This window comes from Bos grunniens, chromosome 9 (genome assembly GCF_055505025.1).
Source record: "Bos grunniens cultivar Pamir isolate PY7600 chromosome 9, Bosgru_T2T1.0, whole genome shotgun sequence".
Taxonomy (NCBI): domain Eukaryota; kingdom Metazoa; phylum Chordata; class Mammalia; order Artiodactyla; family Bovidae; genus Bos; species Bos grunniens.
The window spans coordinates 104,511,902-104,536,359 of NC_141173.1; the positions used below are offsets into that span (position 1 = coordinate 104,511,902).

The following is a 24,458-nucleotide window of genomic DNA, read 5'->3' on the forward strand; positions in this document are numbered from 1 at the left end:
CCTTGGGAAGTGATGAAGTTGACGCGAAGGGTCTCATCAATGACCCTGGAGGAGCCAATGAGGAAACGCCATCGTCTGAATCCTTACCCGACATGGGCTCAAGTGAAAAAACATGACTCGTCAGGCTGAGCAGACACTGAAGAGCAAGAGGAACATCATAATTGCTCCTGGTTTAATAGATAAAGCATTGGAGGCTTTCATAAATCTAAGACAAGTTTCTGGACTGATAAGGACATATTGCTGAATTGGTATAACGGGGGCTTATCACCCCCACGACCCAGGATTGTTGTCCCCATTATGGGGCCAGAGCAATGGCACATTTGGAAAATTCCAGCAGCCTTAGAGCACTTTGCTAGTGTTTATGGGACTATGGGTGTGTTTCGTCCTTCTAATTATACCTTCCTATACAATAGTACTGGCTATATTCAGTCGTGTGTTCACCTTCCGTACTTGTTTATTGTAGGGCATTTTGATATTGACTTATCAGCCAAAATTGTCAATTGTACTGCATGTGCATTGTATACCTGCCTTAATCACACCATTTCATATCACAATGCTAGCATTGCGCTAGTTAAACAAAGATCTGAGTTATGGCTTCCCATAAACTTAATTGAGCCTTGGACTGATTCTATATTTCTTTCTGTATTGTTGAAAACTGGGCTTAGGCGATCTAAGCACATCATTGGGTGGATTATTGCAGGCATCTTAAGCCTTATCTCCATTGTGACTGTAGGAACTTTGTCTGGTATGGCTTTACATAATTCTATACAAAATCATGATTTTATCACTGCTTGGCACAAAGACTCTCATGATCTTTGGACTCGACAAGCTCAAATAGATCAGCAGTTACAAACACGAATGAATGAGTTACAAACTGTGGGTATCCACTTAGGAGATCAAGTGCAGCAACTGGCTTTCCAAACACATATACGTTGTCACTGGAATTTTACTTCTTTTTGTCTGACTAACATGCCCTATAATAGCACTGAATATCCTTGGAATAAGGTTAAGGAGCATTTGCAGGATCTCACAAATAACTCAAGTTTAGACATCAATTTGTTGAAACAACAAGTTGCTAATTTTCAAGTTAGGGTACCTAGGGAATTGTATAGCACTCAATTCTATGATACTTTAACCAAAACCCTATCATCTCTAGACCCTAGAACTTGGCTTTCAGGAAGCAATATTTTTATATATGTATTAATCACTCTGCTCTTTTTGTCCTTGATTATGGGATACAGAAGTGTCTACTCAAGACTCCATGCCTCCCACAATGGAGTCCAACTAGCAGCCGCCATGCTTAATTTGAAAACAAAAGGAGGATATGTTGGGAAGCGTAGTGCAAAATAGCCGTAAAAGGAGAAAGTCCTTGGGAAAATGGCGAAGGGCCAGAAATACCTGGCTTTGCATTGCGGACAGAAAAACATCTCCTGCCTTTGGTTATGCTCGGCGCCAAGAGTTAATAGGGATGTTACTTGTGAAAGCGGGTTGTGGGATAAGCCCATGAGTCATTTAGAGCACGCTGTCCTTGAAATGTTTTTACTGATTATGTGTTAACTCCGTATGCACTCTGCTGACCATATACTTTAAGCTCTTTGTTCCTGCTTCTATAAAAAAGCTTGACTGCAGAAATAAACTTGCCAGTCCTTGCCAGAGACTGTCCAAGTGTCCTTCTTTCAGGTTCATCTTCTTTCAGCTTCCAAGTCCCGGGGAGAAAAATCCCCAACGAGGTGGCCAAAGTACTGGAGTTTCAGCTTTAGCATCATTCCTTCCAAAGAAATCCTGGGGCTGATCTCCTTCAGAATGGACTGGCTGGATCTCCCTGCAGACCAAGGGACTCTCAAGAGTCTTCTCCAACACCACAGTTCAAAAGCATCAATTCTTCGGCGCTCAGCCTTCTTCACAGTCCAACTCTCACATCCTTACATGACCACTGGAAAAACCATAGCCTTAACTAGACGAACCTTTGTTGGCAAAGTAATGTCTCTGCTTTTGAACATGCTATCTAGGTTGGTCATAACTTTCCTTCCAAGGAGTAAGCGTCTTTTAATTTCATGGCTGCAGTCACCATCTGCAGTAATTTTGGAGCCCCCCAAAATAAAGTCTGACACTGTTTCCACTGTTTCCCCATCTATTTCCCATGAAGTGATGGGACCAGATGCTATGATCTTCGTTTTCTGAATGTTGAGCTTTAAGGCAACTTTTTCACTCTCCACTTTCACTTTCATCAAGAGGCTTTTGAGTTCCTCTTCACTTTCTGCCATAAGGGTGGTATCATCTGCATATCTGAGGTTATTGATATTTCTCCCAGCAATCTTGATTCCAGCTTGTGTTTCTTCCAGTCCAGCATTTCTCATGAAGTACTCTGCATATAAGTTAAACAGGGTGACAATATACAGCCTTGACATCCTCCTTTTCCTATTTGGAACCAGTCTGTTGTTCCATGTCCAGTTCTAACTGTTGCCTCCTGACCTGCATACAAATTTCTCAAGAGGCAGGTCACGTGGTCTGGTATGCCCATTTCTTTCAGAATTTTCCACAGTTTATTGTGATCCACACAAAGGCTTTGGCATAATCAATAAAGCAGAAATAGATGTTTTTCTGGAACTCTCTTGCTTTTTCCATGATCCAGCGGATGTTGGCAATTTGATCTCTGGTTCCTCTGCCTTTTCTAAAACCAGCTTAAACATCAGGAAGTTCACGGTTCATGTATTGCTAAAGCCTGGCTTGGAGAATTTTGAGCATTACTTTACTAGTGTGTGAGATGAGTGCAATTGTGCGGTAGTTTGAGCATTCTTTGGCATTGCCTTTCTTTGGGATTGGAATGAAAACTGACCTTTTCCAGTCCTGTGGCCACTGCTGAGTTTTCCAAATTTGCTGGCATATTGAGTGCAGCACTTTCACAGCATCATCTTTCAGGATTTGGAATAGCTCAACTGGGATTCTATCCCCTCCACTAGCTTTGTTTGTAGTGATGCTTTTCACAGCAAATAGATAGAGAAACAATGGAAACAGTGACAGACTTTATTTTCGTGGGCTCCAAAATCACTGCAGATGGTGACTGCAGCCATGAAATTAAAAGATGCTTGCTCCTTGCAAGAAAACAAACCTAGATATCATATTAAAAAGCAAAGACATTACTTTGCCAACAAAGGTCCCTCTAGTCAAAGCTATGGTTTTCCCAGTAGTCATGTATGGATGTGAGAACTGGACCATAAAGAAAGCTGAGCAGTGAAGAATTGATGCTTTTAAACCGTGGTGTTGAAGAAGACTTGAGTCCCTTGGACTGCAAGGAGTTCAAATCAGTCAATCCTAAAGAAAATCAGTCCTGAATATTCTTTAGAACTGATGCTGAAGCTAAAGGTCTAATTAAAAGACACTTACTCCTTTAAACTAAAGTTATGACCAACCTAGATTGCATATTTTTTTTAAACTTATTTAATTGGAGGCTAATTACAATATTGTATTGGTTTTGCTGTACATCAACATGAATCCGCCACGGGTGTACACGTGTTCCCAATCCTGCACCCCCCTCCCTCCCCCCTCCCTTGACAGCATATTAAAAAGCAGAGACATTACTTTGTCAACAAAGGTCTGTCTAATCAAGGCTATGGTTTTTCCAGTGGTCATGTATGGATGTGAGAGTTGGACTATAGAGAGAGCTGAGCACTGAAAAATTGATGCTTTTGAACTGTGGTGTTGGAGAAGACTCTTGAGAATCCCTTGGACTGCAAGATCAAACCAGTCCATCCCAAAGGATATCAGTTCTGGGTGTTCATTGGAAGAACTGATGTTGAAGCTGAAATTACAATACTTTGGCCACCTGAAGCAAAGAGCTGACTCATTTGAAAAGACCCTGATGCTGGGAAATATTGAGGGCAGGAGAAGGGGACAACAGAGGATGAAATGGTTGGACGGCATCACTGACTCAGTGGACATGGGTTTGGGTGGATTTCCGGAGTTGGTGATGGACAGGGCGGCCTGGCGCACTGCAGTTCATGGTGTTGCAGAGTCGGACACAACTGAGCGACTGAACTGAACTGAAAGCTCTAATACTTTGGCCACCTGAGGCAAAGAACTGACTCACTGGGAAAGAACGTGATGCTGGGAAAGATTGAAGGCAGGAGAAGGGGATGACAGAGGATGAGATGGTTGGTTGTCCAACTTGATGGACATGTGAGCAAGCTCCAGGAGTTGGTGATGGACAAGAAGCCTGGAGTGCTGCGGTCCATGGAGTTATAAGAGTCGGACAGGACTGAGCGACTGAACTGACTGAAGGATGGCTCAACATCTGCAAAGTAAGCAATATGATACAGAAAAAGCTTTGACAAAAATTAGTGCCCATTTCTGATTAAAGAAAAAAACTCTCAACAAAGTGGTTATATAGGGGATGTACCTCAGCATAATAAAGGCTCTATCTCTACATCAAAGGCCCATAGCTAACAGCATACTCATAAAGATACTCATATATTATTTTTTTTAATAACTGTTGGATTCAGTTTGCAAGTATTTTATTGGGGATTTTTCTATCTATGTTCATCAGGAACACTGGCCTATAATTTTCTTATTGTAAACTTGGCTGGTTGTGTATTAGGGTAATGCTGGCCTTGAAAATTAGTTTGCAAGTATTCCTTTCTCTATTTTTTGGAAGAGTTTGATAAGGACTGGCATTAATTCTTTTACTATTCCGCAGACCCCACCAGTGAGGCCATCTGGTCCTAGTGTTTTGTTTTAGGGAGGGTTTTGATTACTGATTCCATCTCCTCACTAGTAATCAATCTGTGAATTCAGATTTTCTCTTTCTTCATGATTCAGTCTTGGAAGGCTGTATGTTACTAGGAATTTATCCATTTCTTCTAGGTTGCCCAAATAATTGGCACAGTGATTTCTTATGATCTTTTGTATTTGTTATATCAATGTTAATTTGTTCTCTTTTAATTTCTAAGTTTATTTACTTGAGTTTTCTCTGAAGTCTTGGTCAATTAGTCCCCTCTCCTCACCAAGGACTCCAAAGATAATAGAAGTTTTGCCTCAAATTTTCCCATAGATCACTGATGTCTAATTTTTTTTTTTTTTTTGGTTTCCTACTGCCATCTCTAATTCACTAATACTGTTCTGCAGTGTCAAATCTGCTGTTGATTCCACTCAGTTTATTTTACATTAGATTTTCAAACGTATGTAGACAAGTGAGACTAATCAAGTTTTCAATTATCAGTAATTTAAGGTTTTGGAATTGTTGGTTGCAAGCAACAGGAACTGATTCTTGTTGACCACGTACATAACTAATTGGAAAGACATGACGTAGCTCAGAGAATGGAAGAAAAGGCTGAAGAACCAGGCACTTAAGGCGCTTCAGTATGCCACTTCAATTTAATCTCGATCATTTTCCTGAATTATTCCAGGGAGAGTTCATCTAATCAGCCTAGTTTTGGTCTCATCGTACGGATAAAGTTAAGGAGGGTGATTGACAGTCCCACCAAAACTCTATTTAATGGGGAATGAGTTCATTCTCCAAAGGAAAACTGAGATGCTACTATGAAAGAAAATAAATGGGCACAGGAGAGAGAAAAGATACTTAATGATTAAATTGTGTGTCCTAATTTTTGTGCTCAGGATCATGAGAGTCATCAGCTACCTAAAAGTTAGGAATGACAATTAGTAACTCATTGTCCTCAGGCACACTTAATGAGCATTTGTGAAGTCTGAGTCTCTTTCCATTTATCCCTCATTTCAAATTTCTGACCTGTAAAAGCTCAGACTTTAGAGACAACTATAATTAATCACATTCATTATCAAATAAGAAATAACTGCCTTGTCCATGTCCCCCTTTCCCGATTCTGGCTTGTACACTGTTGGGGGCCAGTGTGAGGTACTCCGCCCATGGCAAAGGTCATGAGGAAGGAGGCTCGACATACGCAAAGGCGGGATCCAGCCTCAGGAGTCCCCCTGGAAATCCTCGAGCATCTAACCCCATAACCAGAGCCTGCCTACTTTACTACTTTGTGCTCTCACCTACGCCTCTGACTTTACGGGGGGCTGTCTCCCACCACCTCTTTCGGAGAAGGAGTTAACTTAGAGCTCCAGTTAATAATAATTCCTGGGCATGATAGGAGTGTTTCAACCTACAAACTCCTCTGAAGGTTCTCTAGCCTGCCTGACGGGCTTGTCCGGCCACATGTGACTGCTCACAGCCTCCCAACCGTGAGAGGCACGAGATGCTTTAAACCTTCTAAAAACAGTTTCCTTAGAAAAGTTAGAAACTATAAGTATAATGGGCTGATTAAAAATTGTATTGAAGGGTTTTTCATTTGTTGAGCCAATGTTTGTTGCTAAGTCTCCACATCCCCTGCCCTTACACACATTAATGAATATATAGAAGAAATAAGTATTAACCTTTGATATTAATCACGTTAGACCTTAGGCTAAGTAAATTCTTTCCTTAACTAAAACCCACTATACCCTCACCCTATAGGAATGTAACTTTATTTGGGTGGCGTCTGTTTTAAGAATAATCACCCTTGGAGAAAAAAGTGTTCTGGTTGACTGACCACTGTCACAAGGAGAGGGTCATAAATTGTCAGCAGGCCCCCCTGGCCAGAAGATGATGTAACACCCCTAAGACCTCTGTATACATTTGTATGAAGCACCTGACTTTAATAAAAATCAGGACTGCTGTCCCCACGTGACTTTTGTATAACATCTCAGTGTACAAAAACAGACTCTGGAAAATAAAGACTTGGGATCAGTTCCTCGAAAGACTGGTCTCCCCATGTCTCTCTCTCTCTCTCTCACTCTGGCTGAGTCTCCATCTGGAGCGTGGAACCCGCCATGCTTACTAATTATGCCTGGGCTTCTAAGATCCGACCGGGGAGGCCTCAGTGTCTCCTCTCCTTCGGGAGAACGGAAGGACGTGTGCGGCCTACGTAAGTGGTGCAAGCTTCTTGTCTTGAAGTTTTATTGGTCTCCCGCGTAAACCAAGATACTCAGCCTCTTTTCTCCACTGAATTTTCCTACTGAGCTATCCTCATTCTATTACTCTTTATATCTTTGATGCATATTTAAATAGTCGCCTAAGCCGTCTCCCCTTCGAATACCCTGCATCAGCCGGGGCTGGACCCCGGCAGTACGCCAAATGTACCTGTCTGTCGTCCCCTCCTTTTGGATTCAAACTTACTTTTCAAGACTTCAGATCTTTAGTAGACAGTAAGTTTATAAACGGCAGTTCAAAATAGAAATACTTTTCACTACTGTAGGTGACCTATGGTTACTCAGACTTATATACAGTATGGTTTCTGGAAGCATGAGTTTTAAGTCCAACACATTAAGCAGTCAGCCTTGCTGTGCTCTCAGTTCTGTGAACATGCCCTTACTTTTTTCTCCTTTTGTTTCTCTTTCCTCTAAAACGGAGACAGCAAAGAGCAGTCATTAGAACCTGAAATGTTACCAAGACTTTTTGGGGGGTGCGGGTGTGGAGGGAATCAAGATCTTCAAAAATTCTCTCTCCTCCATCCTGTTGATTATGGGTCCCATTAAGTAGGTATGAAAAGAGTTACAAACAAGTGGACCAGAAGTCCCAGCTCTAATTACTACAATTCTATACCCTTGGATAAATTATTTTCCCTCTTAAAAGTCTCAATAAAATATGGAGTATTGACCACTAATGGTTTCCAGATCATGGTCACATAGAAATCTGGTGCTATATCCCCAATAAAACTGAATGACATTATCCATTAATATCAGATAGTAAGTTAATGTGCAGAATTACTTTCAATTTAACACTCTCTTTTTTATATTCTTCAAATACTGAGACTGTTGCTGTTAACAAAAACTCAAAACATCTCATTGTTCTGCTTAGTATATTCAAATATTCTTGTTTTAAGGCACACATACACTGGCTTCTGGTTAGTAAATCTGCCCTCTGGTTTGAGTAATGACATTAAACACACTAAAATTACGCATTTCTGGAAAAAGTTCCTCTCGGGAAACCTGAGCTGAGTAAATTTGAAGAGAACTGAAACAGCTGTTTCGGTCCACGCAGTGCTCCACGGTCTACACCACAAAGGCGGGAGAGTCCTGCAGCCCAGAGGGCGGCCCGTGCCCCGTCTTCGCACTCACTGCCTCCTTCTCGAACATGCTAGGCCTCCTCTCTTTGCGAGGCGTCACCGGCGGCTGCTGAGGGGTCGGCATGGAGGGCGCCTTCGCGCCCCGACCGAGCTTCTCCATCGCGCCGGCACTCCGAGCCGCCTTAACCTCCGCCCCAACGCCTCCGCCGCTTTCCGCGCGAGTGCCTGCCTCGCGCGTGCGTCGCGCCAGCCGGAAATGCGCCTCAGGGAGGGGGCGTGGCGTGCGCGCGTCATCCCTCGGCGTCGCGGCGGGAAGCCGGAAGTCATGGAGGTAGCGTCCGGGTAGCGGCATTTCCAGAGCGCATCTGAGTTCGTCCATCAGGCTGCGACGCGGGAGGCACCGTCTTGACTGCAGCCGGTGCCGCGGCGGAGGAGGGCGGGTCGTGTCCGCCCGAGTGGGCGCCTGCTGGGCCCCACTTCCGCTCTCGTGCTCCCTGGTGTCGCCGACCCCGCGTTCGGTGGCTCAGGTCCTGGCTGAAGTCTGCGAGGACGTGCCGTGGGGACCGAGCCTGCGCCCTGCGCGCGAGGGGAAGCTCTGCAGCCGCCACCGCGAAGTCCAGGAGCTGTTCCCACGACAGCGGGCGGGCACGCGCAGCGCGCCGTGGCTTTTAGGCTTTGTTCTGACTGGCCTTCGTCCCTAAAGGAAGTGTCCTCTAGGTGGTTCCTTAGCGATGTGGGAAGTATGTGTGGTGATCAGGCCTCTGGTTCACACTTGAAAATTAAAATTGTAGTTGATATCTTTAGGCCACTTTGATAACGTAAAACTAAATCAAAGGGTCTCATTAACTGGCTGCCTCAGTGGGGTTGCCTCACAATAAAGATTTTACTTTCCTCTCTCAGGGATTTCAGTGTCAATCGATTATCTGTGAGCAGTTTTTAGTACTAGCTGCTACTTGTTGAGTGCTGAGTACTGTGTCCCGGGTGCTTTTCAAGTATTATCTCTGATTACTGCAACCATAGAAGGTGGTCATGTTTTGCCCCGTTTTACACTGGAAAGTTTCAGGTATGTTAACATTTCCAAGGCAAGAAGTGGAAAAGAGTCTGAGGAAGAATTCAAATTCAGATTATTCTAGCTCTCAAACAAACTCATTTGCATTATCCCATGCTGCTCTGGGCAAGACACTGAAGTACCAAAGAAGACACGGAGGGATACACACACATACAGAAATGCAGGCTTTGGGGCTTCTGGTGGGAGGACAGGCATGTCCCTGAGTGTAACACACAGAAGAGATATTGTCTTGAGTGGCAGTTAAAGCTTTGCAGCATCTATTATTTGTTGATTTGAGGTTGGATTTTATTTCTTGTTTAACAGCAGGGTCTTTTCTTGTCTAAGACAGTATAAACTTAAAAAGTTAACCTATAAGCCAACTTCTAGAATTGCATGTCTGTTTGTAGGAGTAGAATGTAGCCATTCCCCAAATCTGCAGGTCTTGGAGCCTTAGAGAGGTCCATTTCAACTCAGGGTGAAAGTGTTAATTGCCCAGTTGTATAGGACTCTCTGCGACCCCATGGACTGTAGCCCATCAGGATGCTCTGTCCATGGGATTCTCCAGGCAAGAGTACTGGAGTGGGTTGCCATTCTTTTCTTCAGGGGATCTTCCCAACCCAGGGATTGAACCTAATTCTTTACCCTCTGAGCCACCAACTGGGGGTAGGAGGAGCCAATAATTCATTTAACTTTTGTTTTTCATTTATCGTGTTCCAGCATCTGCTGTGTCCTGGGCATACAGTGTTGTGTAAGACCTGGTCTCTCTGCTCCACGATCTTACTGTTTGGTTGAGTCTGAGGCACGACTGTGTTGATCCGGTGTCTACAACCAAAAGAGACTTACAACCTCAGCTGTGAAATTCAGGGCCCACTTTACTAGTGGAATAGATAAGTTTTTGTGCAGAAATATCACTTCTGCCTGTCTCCTGTCACTCCAGAACTTCAGCTCATTCCTTTAGAATTCAAATGCTTTTTTAAAATGCAAGGAGTCCCTTTTGATGTGAATGTAACCTTTTTGAGTTGTATTTTTGTTTTTGTCCAGAGACAGACCACAGGAGTTTTCACACTATGATCAAGTGTTAACTAGGAATAAAATTGTTAACTAGTTATGTGAGGGATAAAGTGAGATCTATGAAAGTGTGGTGGAGACGGCAGCTGCAGGAAGCAGTCACTCCAGAGGACTGAAGGAGCTGAGGGAAGTGGTTGGCATTTTAAAGCTTCAACACTTAGAGGAGAGTCCCTGCATGGCTGAAACTCAGGTCTCTGAGGAGGAAATTGTGCTGCAGAGCTGCATGGAAGAGCCTGGCAAGTAGGATGCAGAGTTCTGTAGGGAAGTCACCGGATGCATGGTGTGTGTTTCTGGTGGGCGTTCTCGGGTGAAGCCAGTCCTGCGGGTGTTGGAAAGATTGCAGACTGGAATCAGCTGCTGCAGCAGGAGGCACTGCAACTGCAGGGCAATGCTCAAAGGAGTGGAAATTACCCAGAAAGGCGCAGGAAGTTGCCAGGCTGCAGGCAGGAGAAGCGAGTGCCCCCTCCCATGCTGTCTTGCAGTGTTCCAAGGAAAGTGTGCTGACTGGCTGAGCGGGTGTCAGCCACAGAGGATTGCCAAATATTCCACACAAATCTCTCAGGGAGTACCTCAGTTGCTGGGACCTGAAAGCATTGGTTGACTTCAAGGCTGAGAGCAGGAATGAAGCTTTTGGGGACAGGAAGAGTGGACAGGATAATGGGTGACACTGACGGGGATGGGGGAACTGAAGCCAACTGGCTTCCAAATTAGGAAGCTGCCGAGACTTACTGATGTTGGAGAATGCACACCCCTTAACACATCTCATAAAGACACCAGGTCCTTTTCAGATCTAGAATATGATCTCTCTGCAGTTATTGGGTGATCTTAGCGTAATGTCAGGAGAATTATGAAGAATTGGTTTTATTTAACTTTTTATGAAAAAGCAGCATGGTTTGCTGCTTTTTAGACTATGTAGGGAGTCGGAATTATGCATTTTGCTCCGTTTTAGCATTATTTAATGTTTAATTCATTTAGTAGCTTGATTTTCTATTTTTCTCAGCCCTCATTTAAAAATGCTTATTTTGATAACTTTGGGATAATTTGTGAATGCTGAAAGGAAATGCACTATCCATAAAATATTCTGAGCTTCTGTAAATTCTTATGTTAAAAATACTATGTTTAATAAAATAATATCTTTAAACATTTACTTGAAAATATTTGCATAAGTAATCTTTAGTTAATATTTAATCACAGTGTTTTAATCATATAGTTCTTCTGACATCCAGAAAGTGTTAACACAGTAACTATTCCTGAGTATATTCTATAAGACATAACAGTTTTCCTGTGACTTAAATATATTATAAAGTTAATATTTTCTGTTGAAGAGTGTGTTTTATGTTTTATATTTCAGATATTAGTTGGGGAGCCGATTGCCACCTGTCTTTCTCCTTCAGTGTATGACATGATCTGTAAACTTGGGTTTGAAGTCAGAGAAAGTTGCGACATCAGCAGCATTGTAACTCAAAACGGTGAAGTATGCTGGAAGAAAATTACAGACTGCATGGTTTATACAGAATCAGGTTTGTATTTTGCCTGCAGCCCAAATGCCCATCAATACTGTTCTCTTTAAAATGTCTTAACCTGTAAACTTTCCCTTTCTGACCACTGCTTTTTGGGTTAGAAGATGTTATATTAATAGTACAGGCTTAGCTCAAAGAGAAAAAGAGTCGGTGTGGAGAGAGAGGGAGTGAGACCAGAGAAGCGCAGGGGAGTGAGGGGAAAGCTGCAGGTGAGGAGGGGGGTTGGAGGCTGTGTGGGCTGAGGGCTCTTGGCCTGCAGTCCTGGTGGAAAAGGGAAGCAGACAGAAGTCATGAGTTAAGGGTATGGGGTGACCAGTGGTATATACAGTTATTTTACATGTCTTCTGGGCATTCTTGTACCTTTTTTTAAGTAGGGATGTGGACTGGAATATTTTAAAACAGTTGTAAAAATTATAAGCAGACATACTCTGGCCCAGCAGTTCCATCCAGGAGCATACAGGACAGGTCCAGTCACAGGTGTGAGCATGTGCCTGTGGCAGGTGGCTCCTTGCAGCATTCTGTGACAGAAGAAAGAAGGGAAGAGCACTGGAAACAGCCAGATGTCAAGCACTATGGCATTGCTCAAACAGATTATGAAGAGTGTGCGCAAGGGAGCATTATGCGGGGTGGAAGAGAGTAAGGGGGCCCATCTTTCTGGCCCAGAAATCTCTCTGAGCTATATGGCAGAGCGAAACAATAGGGGCAACATGTAATATTTGCTTGTGTATGTATGAATATTTCTAAATACACTCAAGAAATGTATAACATTTCTTGAAATATGAAAGCTGCTGTAGGAAGGAGAACTGGTGCCATGAGAGAGACTTCCACCCTTTTATGTTTTTGGGTTGTGAACCGTGTAAATGTTCAGCCAAAACTTACGGAAAAAACCCTCAAACCAAAAATTCATATTATAAATATGTTCCAAAATAATAATAATAATTATAAATTAATGTCATTGGAAATCTGGTCTAATAATGTTACATTAAAAAGTCAGGTTAAAGTATTATATATACAAACTTACATACAGGTAAAGAAATTAAAAAAATATTTTTTGTCTTATTTGAACCTTTCTGTATTTTTCAAACTCTCTGACAGTTTTTCTTTTATAATCAGGTAAACACATATGTAACTTATTTTCCACAACATGAGTATCTTTGTTTTAAGTTCAGTTTAAACTGGTTCTTAATTTTGTAGAAATTTCATCATTGAAGCACTTTGACAATGTAGGCGTTTCGTCACACAATGCGGAGCTCACTTGCTGTCTCGCCCTTGCATCCCAGGGTCTGGACCACCGGGAAAGCGTGCGGCTGCTGGGCCCCGTGTGCCAGGCTGTCCACCTGCATCTGTCGTCTCTGCCCGAGGGGCAGTTTGAAATGCGATACGCACCGGCGCTCCAGTGGACAGGTGTTCCAGAGGTTTGGCTTTTGAACAGCAACAAAGTCTTAGAAATGAAAGACTGCAGATTCCACTTAGAGGCCTTTGCTCCTTGCTGATTTTAAAGGGGTATCCTCTGTCCTCTGGGCCCTGGGCTGTGAGAAGGCTTGAGTGTTGCTAGGGAAAGTTGGAGCTGTTTGCAAAGCCTGAGCTGAGAGACATCCTTTGCCCAAAGGAGGTTTCTGGATGCAGTGTCAGGATCAGGGTTCGGGGAGGTGGTTTGGTGCATGGGTTCTGCTGGTCCCAGGACAGAAAAATTGGACAGCTCCAAAAAAAAAAAAAGACAGACCTTCCAGACTGATCAAAAGATGTTCTTGAGGCATTGGGACGAGGGGACTTGAGGCGGGGACGCTTGGCTTGTTGAGGGTGGCAGAAGGGAGGTGGGGTAGTTCAAGGTTCAAACTAGCCATTTCCCTTGGCACATTAAATGATTACAGTAGAGCAGTAACTATAAAAATCTAACTCTAAAATACTTGGCTTTCCTCATACAGAGTGGCAGGGCCTTCCCTCTCCCTGTGTAGTAGCTCACTTAAGTGGCAGGGTGAGCTGCCTTATTTATGTTTTTAAGACGTAATCAAAATGAGATATAAGATTTAGGTCAAAGTATTTGACTTTCCAGTTTACAGTTATGCCAAATTTATTGCTTTTAATAAACATTTACATAAAGAACTTCCCAAAACCTCCTTTGGTATTCAAATGTTTTTCTTGATTCTTTGTATTTTGTTGTATTTATATAAAAAATGTTTGCCTACACCAACACAGTCATTAAAATATGCTAATTAAATCTTTCAAGGTTTGAATTTCATTAATAAAATTGTGACTTTGAGAAATAATGCTTATTGAACATGAATTCTGACGTGTCTTATTCTAAACAGTTATTTCCTGAAATACTTGGTGCCTTGAGGAGTCCTGAATCTCCCAGTATTTGCCTCAGCCTCATGAAGCTCTCGTCGTGTCTGGAGCGAGCCCTGGGTGATGTGAGTGTGAGGACTCTTTCACTGCTGGCCGCGTAAAGTGTCTGAATGAACAGTAAACTGTTTTGCAGTTTCATTGAGATTTCTAGATTTTAATTATTATTTTCCTGTATAATCACTTGGCACAGATTTTTGAAATATTTTTCTTTTTGAATGATTGTGAGATCAGAAACATCAGTGTCTCCAGTTCTTTCCTCCCCTCATCTGTGCAGACACCTGCTTTGTGGGTGATGTTTTGGTTAATATGATTTGGCTCATTGTAATACAGTTGTTACACAAGTTTGTTTGAATTTCAGGTATATTTACTGATTGGGAAGGACTGCCCCTTTCTTTTAAGAGATCTGCTCGCATCTGAGGAACTTGCTCAAGTCTTTGGGCAGCCTGTGGTAAGCTTGTCCAGTTAAAACCGATGGAGGAAAAAGAGCCCAAAACAATCAATGTTAACTCTATTTTTGTTCCTCAAAAATTGATACTATGTTAGGAAAAAATTAATTATCTCAGGGATTCAAGCTTACTTTCCTTTCCCAGACCCTTTCCGCCAAAATTGCCATGCTTCCAGCCAAGAGACACACCTCTCTCTTGTCCTGGTGCTCATGTGCTTTGATGATACCCTCTGACGTGATGACCTCAGGTGTAGGAGCCTCTGGTGTAAGAGCTTCTGGTGTGACGAGCAGGTGTGGTGCCTCTGGTGTGACGAACCCATTTGATGACCTCATGTGTAGGGCCTCTGGTGTGATGAGCAGGTGTGATGACCTCATGTGTAGAGCCTCTGGTGTGATGACGCTGGAGGAATAGCCTCTGATATAGTAACCTCTGGGGGCCAGACAAATGAGTAATTTGAAGTCTATTGATCTCATTGTGTATTATAATAGTAATTCTAGAAGATATAATACTAACTTATTTAAGAGTAAAATTTTAACCCTTTAAAGAGTTCAGTTCAGTTTAGTTCAGTCGCTCAGTCATGTCTGACTGTCTGCAACCCCATGAACTGCAGCACACCAGGCCTCCCTGTCCATCACCAACTCCCAGAGTTTACCCAAACTCATGTCCATTGAGTCGGTGATGCCATCCAGCCATCTCATCCTCTGTCGTCCCCTTCTCCTCCTGCCCCCAATCCCTCCCAGCATCAGAGTCTTTTCCAGTGAGTCAACTCTTCACATCAGGTGGCCAAAGTATTGGAGTTTCAGCCTCAGCATCAGTCCTTCCAACGAACACCCAGGACTCATCCCCTTTAGAATAGACTGGTTGGATCTCCTTGCAGTCCAAGGGACTCTCAAGAGTCTTCTCCAACACCACAGTCCAAAAGCATCAATTCTTTGGCACTCGGCTCTCTTCACAGTCCAACTCTCACATCCATACGTGACCATTGGAAAAACCATAGCCCTAACTGGACGGACCTTTGTTGGCAAAGTAATGTCTCTGCTTTTGAATATTCTATCTAGGTTGGTCATAACTTTCCTTCCAAGGAGTAAGCATCTTTTATTACAATTTTATTATTTAAAAAATCAATATTTTTAACACGTGAGAAAGTATACCTTTTGCAGCTACTGAAACTTAAGTTGAAAAAAAATTTAGATGCCAGTTTAAAAATGGGTACTTTTTCAAAGTCTTCTCGAGGCCACATGATCATGATTGTTTAAGACCAGTGAGTAACCTTCAGGCAACTGAATAAGTCAGGTCAAGGTGAAGAAGCAAGCCAGGGTGGTGCCCACCAGGAGGACGTTTACAGACGGGACTCACTGAGAAATTGCTGTCAGTGAAGCTTTCCTGCGCTTCCTGGTAGTTCGTTACCCCCTGCCAGCTTAGGGTCATTTCCTTTGGTGGAGCGTGTGGAGTGAAGTACAGACTGCTTGTCGTCACACTGAACTCCTAAATCCCTTGTTTTGCTCTGTCCTCTGTTTGCTGCCTGTGTTGTGCAGTGAGCCTTCTGTCCACCCACAGCCCTTGCAGCTCCCAGGTAATTTTCCTAGATCCTTGGCATATATACTTGTAATTTCCCAGATGGTATGAACAATTCATTTAAAATAATAGTAAATTTTAAGGAAGTAATATTTAATTATTAATGTTGTTATAGTTTTTGATATTTAATTAAGTTCATGTTGAAGTATTTTAAGTTAGTGTGAGAGCCAGGACTACTTGGAGTAGCACAGAAGGGCTGGCTGTCAGACGTTCTGGTGCTGAGTTAAAACCCCTTGTGTGAGTTCCTGCCCCTGGGGGCATTCAGAGCACCTGTCTCCCCTTCCCCCCGAGTCTGCAGGTGAATGAAGCAGCTTCAGTCCTTTTGTGAGTCTCTGGGAGTCTCAACTCCTCTTTCTTGCGACACGGGTCTGAGTCCTCTTAGTCTCTGAGCAGCTTCCGTGTGTTCTGAATCTCCTGTAACGCGTGGTGCTGCACACCCAGAGAATGCTCAGGGAAGGTGTTAGTGTTGGAGCTGGACAAGCAGGATCCTCGTACTGGAGGGTCTTCACTCTGTGTTGATGGGTAGGAGGATGGAGCAGGTGAATGGAGAGCTTCACGTCAGACAGGAGGCCGAGCCTTGTTGCTCGGCTGCCTGCCGTGCAGTCTCGTCTGTCGTTTGTCATGGAGTTGTCTTATCTACCGACGGGGCCTCTCGACGTGTGGCCTGGAAGCGGTGTGTCCTGGGGGGTCCCATCCACTTGTGGCTCTGGGGCCTCTGCACCCCTGGTCTCACCCCTCCCTGCCGTATGCCTCTCACGTGTGTGGCGCGAGTACAGCATCTCCCTCGGAGGGCGTCCCCAGGGCAAGCGAGTAAGGAATACGAGCAGAAAGCGTCTGACGCGAGTGCTCGGCACGCACGGGTTCGTTCCTGTGGGCTTCCGTGCTCTGCACTCGTGGTGCCCTCGGTTCCGGGGAGGAAAGCTCACGTGGTCCCAGCTGGGTTGGCTCCTGAGTAACCCGTGCCCTGCCCCCCCCCAGATGGACGTGCTCAAGGTCTTCGTGGGCTCTCCGCGCGGGCTCAACCTCCGCAACGTCCTGTGGCACGGCTTCGCGGCCCCTCAGGAGGTTCCGCCCAAGTAGGTGCTCGGGGAGGCATGCGCGCGCTTTCTTCATATGCTGAGAAGTTTGTTTTGTTTTGAATTTCATATCAAGGAAAGATGTGTTTTAAGATAAATAAGAGAGTTTGGGTTCAGGATGTTGAAGACAAAGCTGGATGTTAGTGGCCGAATGGCTGCGGTGGTGATCGGGTTACGATTTCACTGACTTACTCTCAGCAGCCGAAGTGGTGACATGCACAGCTTCCAGTGGGTGGCGTCCTGGGTTTCAGCTCACTGGTTCCTGAGAGGTCACTGGTCCTCTGGGCCACTGCACAGCTTCATCCCCACAGCCAGTGGGATTTTCTGAAATTTGATACTGTTTTGCTTTTTTAATTTTAAACTTTTTTTTTCTAAGTAGAGCTTTTCATATGTGTGCTGGGTTCGTGTTTCTGACAGATGTCTGTGCTATTTCCCACTAGATACTGCTCAATGATGGTGCTGCTGACAGCAGGACTGGGTCAGCTACTGACCGGCTTCCTTCAACAGACGAACTTCACATTGGCACATCGACCTTTCGTGACTCTTACGAGCCTAGAGGATTTGATCGTTTTTCCTGGCAAGTACCAATTTCACGTTTTTCTTTGACTCTGTCTTTGTAAAGGTGTTTATAGCGTTATTAAGCAGGACTGAGACTCGAGCTCTGTGGGAGGAATAGTTACTCTCCAGGGGCAACATGCCTTTGAAAGTTTCATGAAGAACCTCTTAAACTTTGCCACATAAATCCTCACCTCTTCGCATGGTGCCCCCAGGTTTGGCACCGGGAGTCTGACGATCACGGCTACATGAATCAGTGTTAATATTATTGGTGAATAATATTAATAATGTTGATCAATATTAATAATACTAATCAACATGAACCAGCATTGGTAAAATCGGCGTCTCGTGCAGACGTGTGGCTTGGGCCATCTGTGGCGTGCACTCCCTCCTCTCGGCTCTCTTGCTCAGCTCTCTTAATGGCGAGGCCAGAAGTGCCCCTGGTGTAAGTGCTCTCCTGTGCCATCCTGGGACTTCCCTGGTGGCTCAGTGGAAAGAACCCATCTGCCAGCCCAGGAGACGAGGATTCAGTCTCTGGGTTGGGAAGATCCCCTGGAGAAGGAAATGGCAGCCCACTCCAGTATTCTTGCCTGGGAAATGCCATGGTCAGAGAAGCCTGGGGCTGCAGTCCACGGGGTGACCAAGAGCTGGGCACAATCTAGCAACTGAACAGCAACAAATATCACCTTTTTTTTTTTTCACGTCGCAGTCTTAGCAGGTTAGTGACATTGACGACACAGGACTTCAAGAGAACAGATAAGCGCTGTGTCTGCTCCAGGCCCATTCCTTTTCCTGTCTGGAGGTAGACATGCCGTGTCTGTACTTGCTGATGTAAACCCTGGTGGGAAGAGCACACAGCATCTTGGCCCCAGTGGTCTTAGCCTTTTGGTATCATGGAATCTTTTGGTCGTCTGGTGACTGCCAACAGCATATATTTTTTAAGACTTGACTTGTGTAGAGCAGTTTTAAGTTTACAACAGAATCAGGAAGGAGGTGCAGAGGTTCCCCCACCGGTCTCCCTTGTCAGCGTCTCTCACCAGGTGGGACGTCGGTTGCCACGGATGGATGAGCCGACATGGACACGGCATGGTCACCTTAAGTCCGGAGTTTACCTTTGGGTTCACTCTTGCTTCCTGTATCTTTGGAAGATGTATTTTCTTGGTCAGCGTGGTCAACCAGTTGCCCCTGAACTCTTCTGCTCACACAGTTGCAGCTTCTGTGTGGGGGCCCAGGGGTCGCCCTGGGCCCCCACATGGTCACCTGCCACCCTGGCCTCATTCAGGTAGCCTCTCTCTTAGACGGCACACATTGCCCACGGTCCGTCTTCTTAAAGAGGTCGGCCCAGTGGCATGACTCCCTAAGTGTGTTCACGCCTTTTTTCCACTGATCAGTGTGATTGTGCTTAAAAATGTTTGCTATTTTACAGATGTTACATCTGAGGTGCTTTCAGTATTAGAAGAAGTGATGAAGAAGTCCACGTTTATACTGAAAATCATGTTGCCATATTGGGAAGTTGCATTAACCAAGTTAAAGTCTCACAGGTACCTGCAGTGTGGCTTTACAGAGTGGCCACTGGTGGTCTGGAGGCCAGGCCTTCCTAGAAGCCTCTGCCTCCCGTACTGTGTTGCTGTTGGAGTAAAAGCGAACAGGAGTCGACCCGAGCATAAATTATCTTCCTGTAATTAATTGAAAGGCATCTTGTAATTGTGTTTTAAACATTTTTTTGTTTTTTGGTACAGTTTTATATAGTTAATAATGATAATTATTTTAATTTAATTTTTATTTTAGAAATTAAGAAATAATTTTGGCTGCTCTGCACACCTCGCAGGACCCCAGTTCCCTGATCAGGGATTGAGCCCGGGCCATGGCTGTAGAAACCCAGGGTCCTAACCACTCGGCCACCAAGGAGCGCCCCAATAGTTACTTTTTTGAATGGACTTACTAATATTTTTCAAGCTCTTACTGTGACTGAAACACGATGTGCAGTGTTAGAGAATCAGGACAGAGGTTGTCAGTTGCCTCTGTTCCCCGGGGAGCAGGCCCTGGGTGTTGGTCTGGGAGGTCAGCGGGCTCCACTTCTCTCCCCGTTACTCTGTCCTGATGCAGACACTTGATTGGAAACCGTGAGAGCCCACTGGCACCCTGGTGTCTGAGTACTTTCTAGATGAAACAAGTTTGGCAGGTATTTGGCGACATTCTGTTCTGCTGCAGCTTCTAAAATGTCTCATCATCATTAAAACACCAGAAGACAGTTGTATTGTCGCTCACCCGTGAGACCTGACTCTGCTTCTGTTTCTCGTGTTAGTGAGTGACGCCACCCTCGCTGCTTTGTGAGACCTGACTCTGCTTCTGTTTCTCGTGTTAGTGAGTGACGTCACCCTCGCTGCTTTGGACATACGTGGGGAACCCTGGAAAGCAGCACCCTTATCATTATGGTGTTAGCGCCAGAGTTCACCTTTAAAACATGAAGTTTCACTGCTTTCCTTCAATTTCGCAGATTTGCTGACTGTGCCATATTGTTGTTGATGCAGCTGGAGACTGGACTTAGGAGGGTGTTTGCTGAAGTTAACGAATGTCCAAAGAGGCTTCTCACTGCTGAGGTATGCGTGCCAGGTGGTCGCCTGCTCGCCTGCCTGGTGGTTGGTGCTGCTGGCTGCTGCTGTGCTGACGGTTTTCTGTCCCTAATTAAAGTTTTTACCATCTTGTTTTTGTTTATCGTTAAATGAATTTTCTCGCAAGAACTTTCTTTGGAAGGCTTGACTGTCATTTTTTGTGGTTTCCTATTTTGATTTTGTATGATTTATATTTATCTGTGAGTCTTCCCTTGTGGCTCAGCTCGTAAAGAATCTGACTGTGGTGTGGGAGGCCTGGGTTGGGAAGATCCCTGGAGAAGGGAAAGGCTACCCACTCCAGTATTCTGGCCTGGAGAATTCCATGGACTGTATAGTCCATGAGGTTGCAAAGAGTCAGACACAACTGGGCAGGATAAAAATGGGAAAAAAAAATTTCCAAGTCGTTTTTTAAACTTAATGATGTCATAAAAGCGGTTGGTGCTCATGCTTTCTCTGTAGCCATGGTTACTGGTGTGCTATTGCAACCCCACAAGGTGGGCATGGGTGGTCTGCAGCTTGCCTTCTCTGAAGAGCCTGCTTCCTTTTGGCCAGAGCTGCCGGTGGGGCTTAGAGATGCCTTTGAGTGGCCGTGCCCTAGTGGGCTATGGGAGAATGCATTAGCTAGGGGAAAGGGAGAATATCTATTGTGGGACAAGCACAAGCATCTGCCCTACCTGGTGTTCTTGTTTCTTTGCCTAGTTCGTCTTCCTCTTTTTTCCCGGTAAATAGGCATTCCTCAAAAAACCCTGCTCTCAGCCCTCTACTCCTCTTTATATGCATCCCCTGGGAGAGCTCACATAATCCAGTGTCTGAGCTGTGACCTGTGTGGGAGCAACACCAGTCAGAAAATACTCCGAAACTAACGGAAATGAGAGCCCCACATGGCACGAGTTGTTGATGCCGCTAAAGCAGTGCTGAGAGGGGGGTTCAGCGCGTTAAATCCAGCCGTCTTCAAGGCATTCTTTCTCACTCACAGTTCTTTGATCTCCTGTGGTACGTTTGCACCTGTTTGTTGAGTATGTTCATAGGCGCTTCCCCAGCTCCCAGATTTACTTTATTTCAAAAGAGGCATTTTTCTTCTTCCACAAGTTTGTTCTCTGATATTCCTTACTATCCTTATTCCACACATGATCTTGCCCCTCCTACCGTCTTGTCTGGGCTTCTCCTTCGTCCCTGGACATGGGTGTCTTTTTTCGGTGGGCTCCAGCATCCTCCTGTCGGCAGTGGTTCAGCGGTGAGCCGCAGTTTTGGAGTTCTCGCAGGAGAAGATGAGCGCACGTCTTTCTACTCCGCCATCTGCTGACGTGCAAAAAACTAAGATCTTGGCATCTGGTCCCATCACTTCATGGAAATAGATGGGGAAACAATGGAAACAGTGACAGACTTTATTGGGCTCCAAAATCACTGCAGATGGTGACTGCAGCCATGAAATTAAAAGATGCTTGCTCCTTGGAACAAAAGCTATGACCAACCTAGACAGCATATTAAAAAGCAGAGACATTACTTTGCTGACAAAGATCCGTCTAGTCAAAGTTATGGTTTTTCCAGTAGTCATGTATGGATGTCAGAGATGGACCATAAAGAAGGCTGAGCCCCGAAGAATTGATGCTTTTGAACTGTGTGTTGGAGAAGACTCTTGAGAGTCCCTTGGACTGCAAGGAGATCCAACCAGTCCATCCTAAAGGAGATCAGTCCTGCATATTCATTGGAAGGACTGATGTTGAAGCTGAAACTCCAATACTTTGGCCACCTGATGCGAAGAGCTGACTCATTTGAAAAGACCCTGATGCTGGGAAAGATTGAAGGCGGGAGGAGAAGGGGACGACAGAGGATGAGATGGTTGGATGGCATCACTGACTCGATGGACATGAGTTTGAGAAGCCTCCGGGAGTTGGTGAAGGACAGGGAGGCCTGGCGTGCTGTGATTCATGGGGTTGCAAAGAGTCAGACATAACTCTGTCCTCTTCATGGCTCTGCATCCAGCTTCGGCGCCAACTGTGCTCCGCTTGTCCTCCATCCTCCTGTGCGTCACCCTGCTAGTCGGTCCTGCCCCTGATTTATCCCATGGTCCATCAGTGCTCGGCCTCGCTGGCTCGTATCTTGCTCACCTGAGCTTGTGTCTCACAGGTCTTCGTGCTTCTCCTCCTCCTCTAATCACACTGCCACTGATTATTTGCTAAGTTTATGAGTATTCCTGTGTCTTCTATGAACCCATCTGCTTAAAAGCCTTTCATGATTTCCAGCACCTGATTGCACTGCTCACGTTTCTGCATGGTTTAAAGGATCTCAGAGTCTGGCCCCAGCCTTTCTGCACTTTGTTCTCTACTTGATTTCACCAGCATCATTTAGACTCCTTGCCAGTTCCTGGACATGCACACCTTTCCTCTTCCTTGCCTGCTGTTCCCTGCGTGGCCACTTGGGGCCACAGGGGTGACCTCTCAGAGCCTTGTCTACTTAGCGCTAACACTGCTTCCCTCTGCACTGCCTCTGTCTCATCTGGAGCTGGCTCTGCTCAGCGCTAACACTGCTTCCCTCTGCCTCTGTCTCATCTGGAGCTGGCTCTACTCAGCGCTAACATTGCTTCCCTCTGCCTCTGTCTCATCTGGAGCTGGCTCTGCTCAGCGCTAACACTGCTTCCCTCTGCTCTGCCTCTGTCTCATCTGGAGCTGGCTCTGCCCTGCGTTTTGTAGAGGCCTCTGTGTCACCCTTGGGCCTGGGATGCCCATACTTGGTCTGCTGGTGCCCGCTGGTGCCCACACCCAGTGCCTCTCACTGGGCTCTGCCCAGCCCAGTGTCATGGAGTGAAGCCTGGCCTTCAGTGGAAAGAGCTGGAGCCCCAGTGTCAGCTCTCATTCGAGTGTTCTTAGAACTGACTTCATGGTGTCCTGGCCACTCGGTGCATGACGCTGTGGTTCATGAATTTGGTCATTTCGTTGTCATTTCACTGCACAAGTAGATACTGTGGCTGTTTCTGCAGAGGATACAGTTTATCAAATAATATCTTAAATTTTAGCCCAGACTTTTATCCAGAATAAACCTAACATCAGTACTGATGAGTGAGTGATAGTCACTCAGTCCTAACTGCCTGTTCACGACCCCATGGGCTGTACCTGGCTCCTCTGTCCATGGAATTCTCCAGTCAAGAATACTGGAGTGGGGTGCCATTTCCTTCTCCAGGGGATCTTCCCAACCCAGGGATTGAACCTGGGTCTCCTGCAGTGCAGGCAGTTTCTTAAGCGTCTGAGCCACCAAGGAAAGCTACTTTTCCCAGAGGGATGGTATGGGGAGGGAGGTGGGAGGGGGGTTCAGGATTGGAACATGTGTATACCCGTGGCAGATTCATGTTGATGTATGGCAAAACCAATACAATATTGTAAAGTAATTAGCCTCCAATTAAAATAAATAAATTTAAATTAAAAAAAATAAAAAATAAAGAGACATTTCTAAGTATAAAGACAGGTCAACTTAAAAAGTATCAGCAAATACATGCTTGACTTTATTTTATAATCTGTAGACAGTACATTAGAATATGTAATGAATCCATATACCTTTTCCAAACAACCGAGACAGAAGTAGCAATAAAGTTATAAATGACAGTCATCAAACAGATGAAATAAGTTAGATGAAGCTTCTCTCTCAAAGACATGGGGACTGGGCAAGTGGTCAGGAAGGAAATACAATGTGCTTTTAACTTTGTATGAAAAATAATGTTCATACAGTTTACTTATAAGGCGATATACAAATGAAAATACTTTGTAAAACTATAAATTGCTTTTGCAAATTCTATGATTATTTTATGGCATAAGATCTCTTCAGAGTCAATGGAGGTTGTGAAGATGAATGAGACTTTGTGACTTTTTAGAAGCTTATGTGTATTAGGGGTGCAAGAGACGATATTTATACCAATTCTGTAAAACAAGATAGAAGTTAATTTTCATCATTTATGGAGATGAGTGAGAAGTTCAGTCTTTTTGAGGAAGTGGTAGGGATATTTAGTAGGCAGTTGAATACTTAGAATAGAGCTCAGGGGAGATTTTAGCATCAGCAGAACAGGCTTTAGAGCCATCTGCACAGTAATACATGTTGAAGAATATTTGATAATATTAAAATGAAAATCTGTTATTAAGCATTAATAAGTGCAACATGCTT

At 44.6% G+C, this 24,458-nt stretch overlaps 2 protein-coding genes across 14 annotated transcripts in view; both read left to right on the forward strand.

The window, feature by feature from the left end:
- The window catches only part of ERMARD (ER membrane associated RNA degradation), a 44,501-nt gene that overhangs the window by 5,738 nt on the left and 14,305 nt on the right, over positions 1–24,458 (forward strand). For 6 of the 13 annotated variants that reach the window (XR_015133491.1, XM_086318778.1, XM_086318784.1 and 3 more), the window contains exons 1-9: positions 7,846–8,394; positions 11,531–11,699; positions 12,975–13,114; positions 14,009–14,110; positions 14,404–14,493; positions 17,045–17,142; positions 17,583–17,719; positions 19,124–19,238; positions 20,195–20,297. Coding sequence is in view for 12 of the 13 variants with exons in the window: in XM_086318778.1 (XP_086174904.1) it covers positions 8,320–8,394; positions 11,531–11,699; positions 12,975–13,114; positions 14,009–14,110; positions 14,404–14,493; positions 17,045–17,142; positions 17,583–17,719; positions 19,124–19,238; positions 20,195–20,297 (1,029 nt within the window). In the remaining variant the exon portion in view is untranslated. Of the gene's footprint in view, positions 1–7,845; positions 9,127–10,912; positions 11,122–11,530; positions 11,700–12,974; positions 13,115–14,008; positions 14,111–14,403; positions 14,494–17,044; positions 17,143–17,582; positions 17,720–19,123; positions 19,239–19,803; positions 20,062–20,194; positions 20,298–24,458 lie in introns of those variants that run through there. The other 7 variants (XM_086318782.1, XM_086318779.1, XM_086318781.1 and 4 more) reach the window with 7 other exon arrangements.
- LOC147366526 (endogenous retrovirus group K member 24 Env polyprotein-like) lies at positions 150–1,653 on the forward strand. Its single transcript, XM_086318798.1, has one exon. It carries the CDS (start codon positions 298–300, stop codon positions 1,348–1,350), a length of 1,053 nt encoding a protein of 350 aa, XP_086174924.1. The 5' UTR covers positions 150–297; the 3' UTR covers positions 1,351–1,653.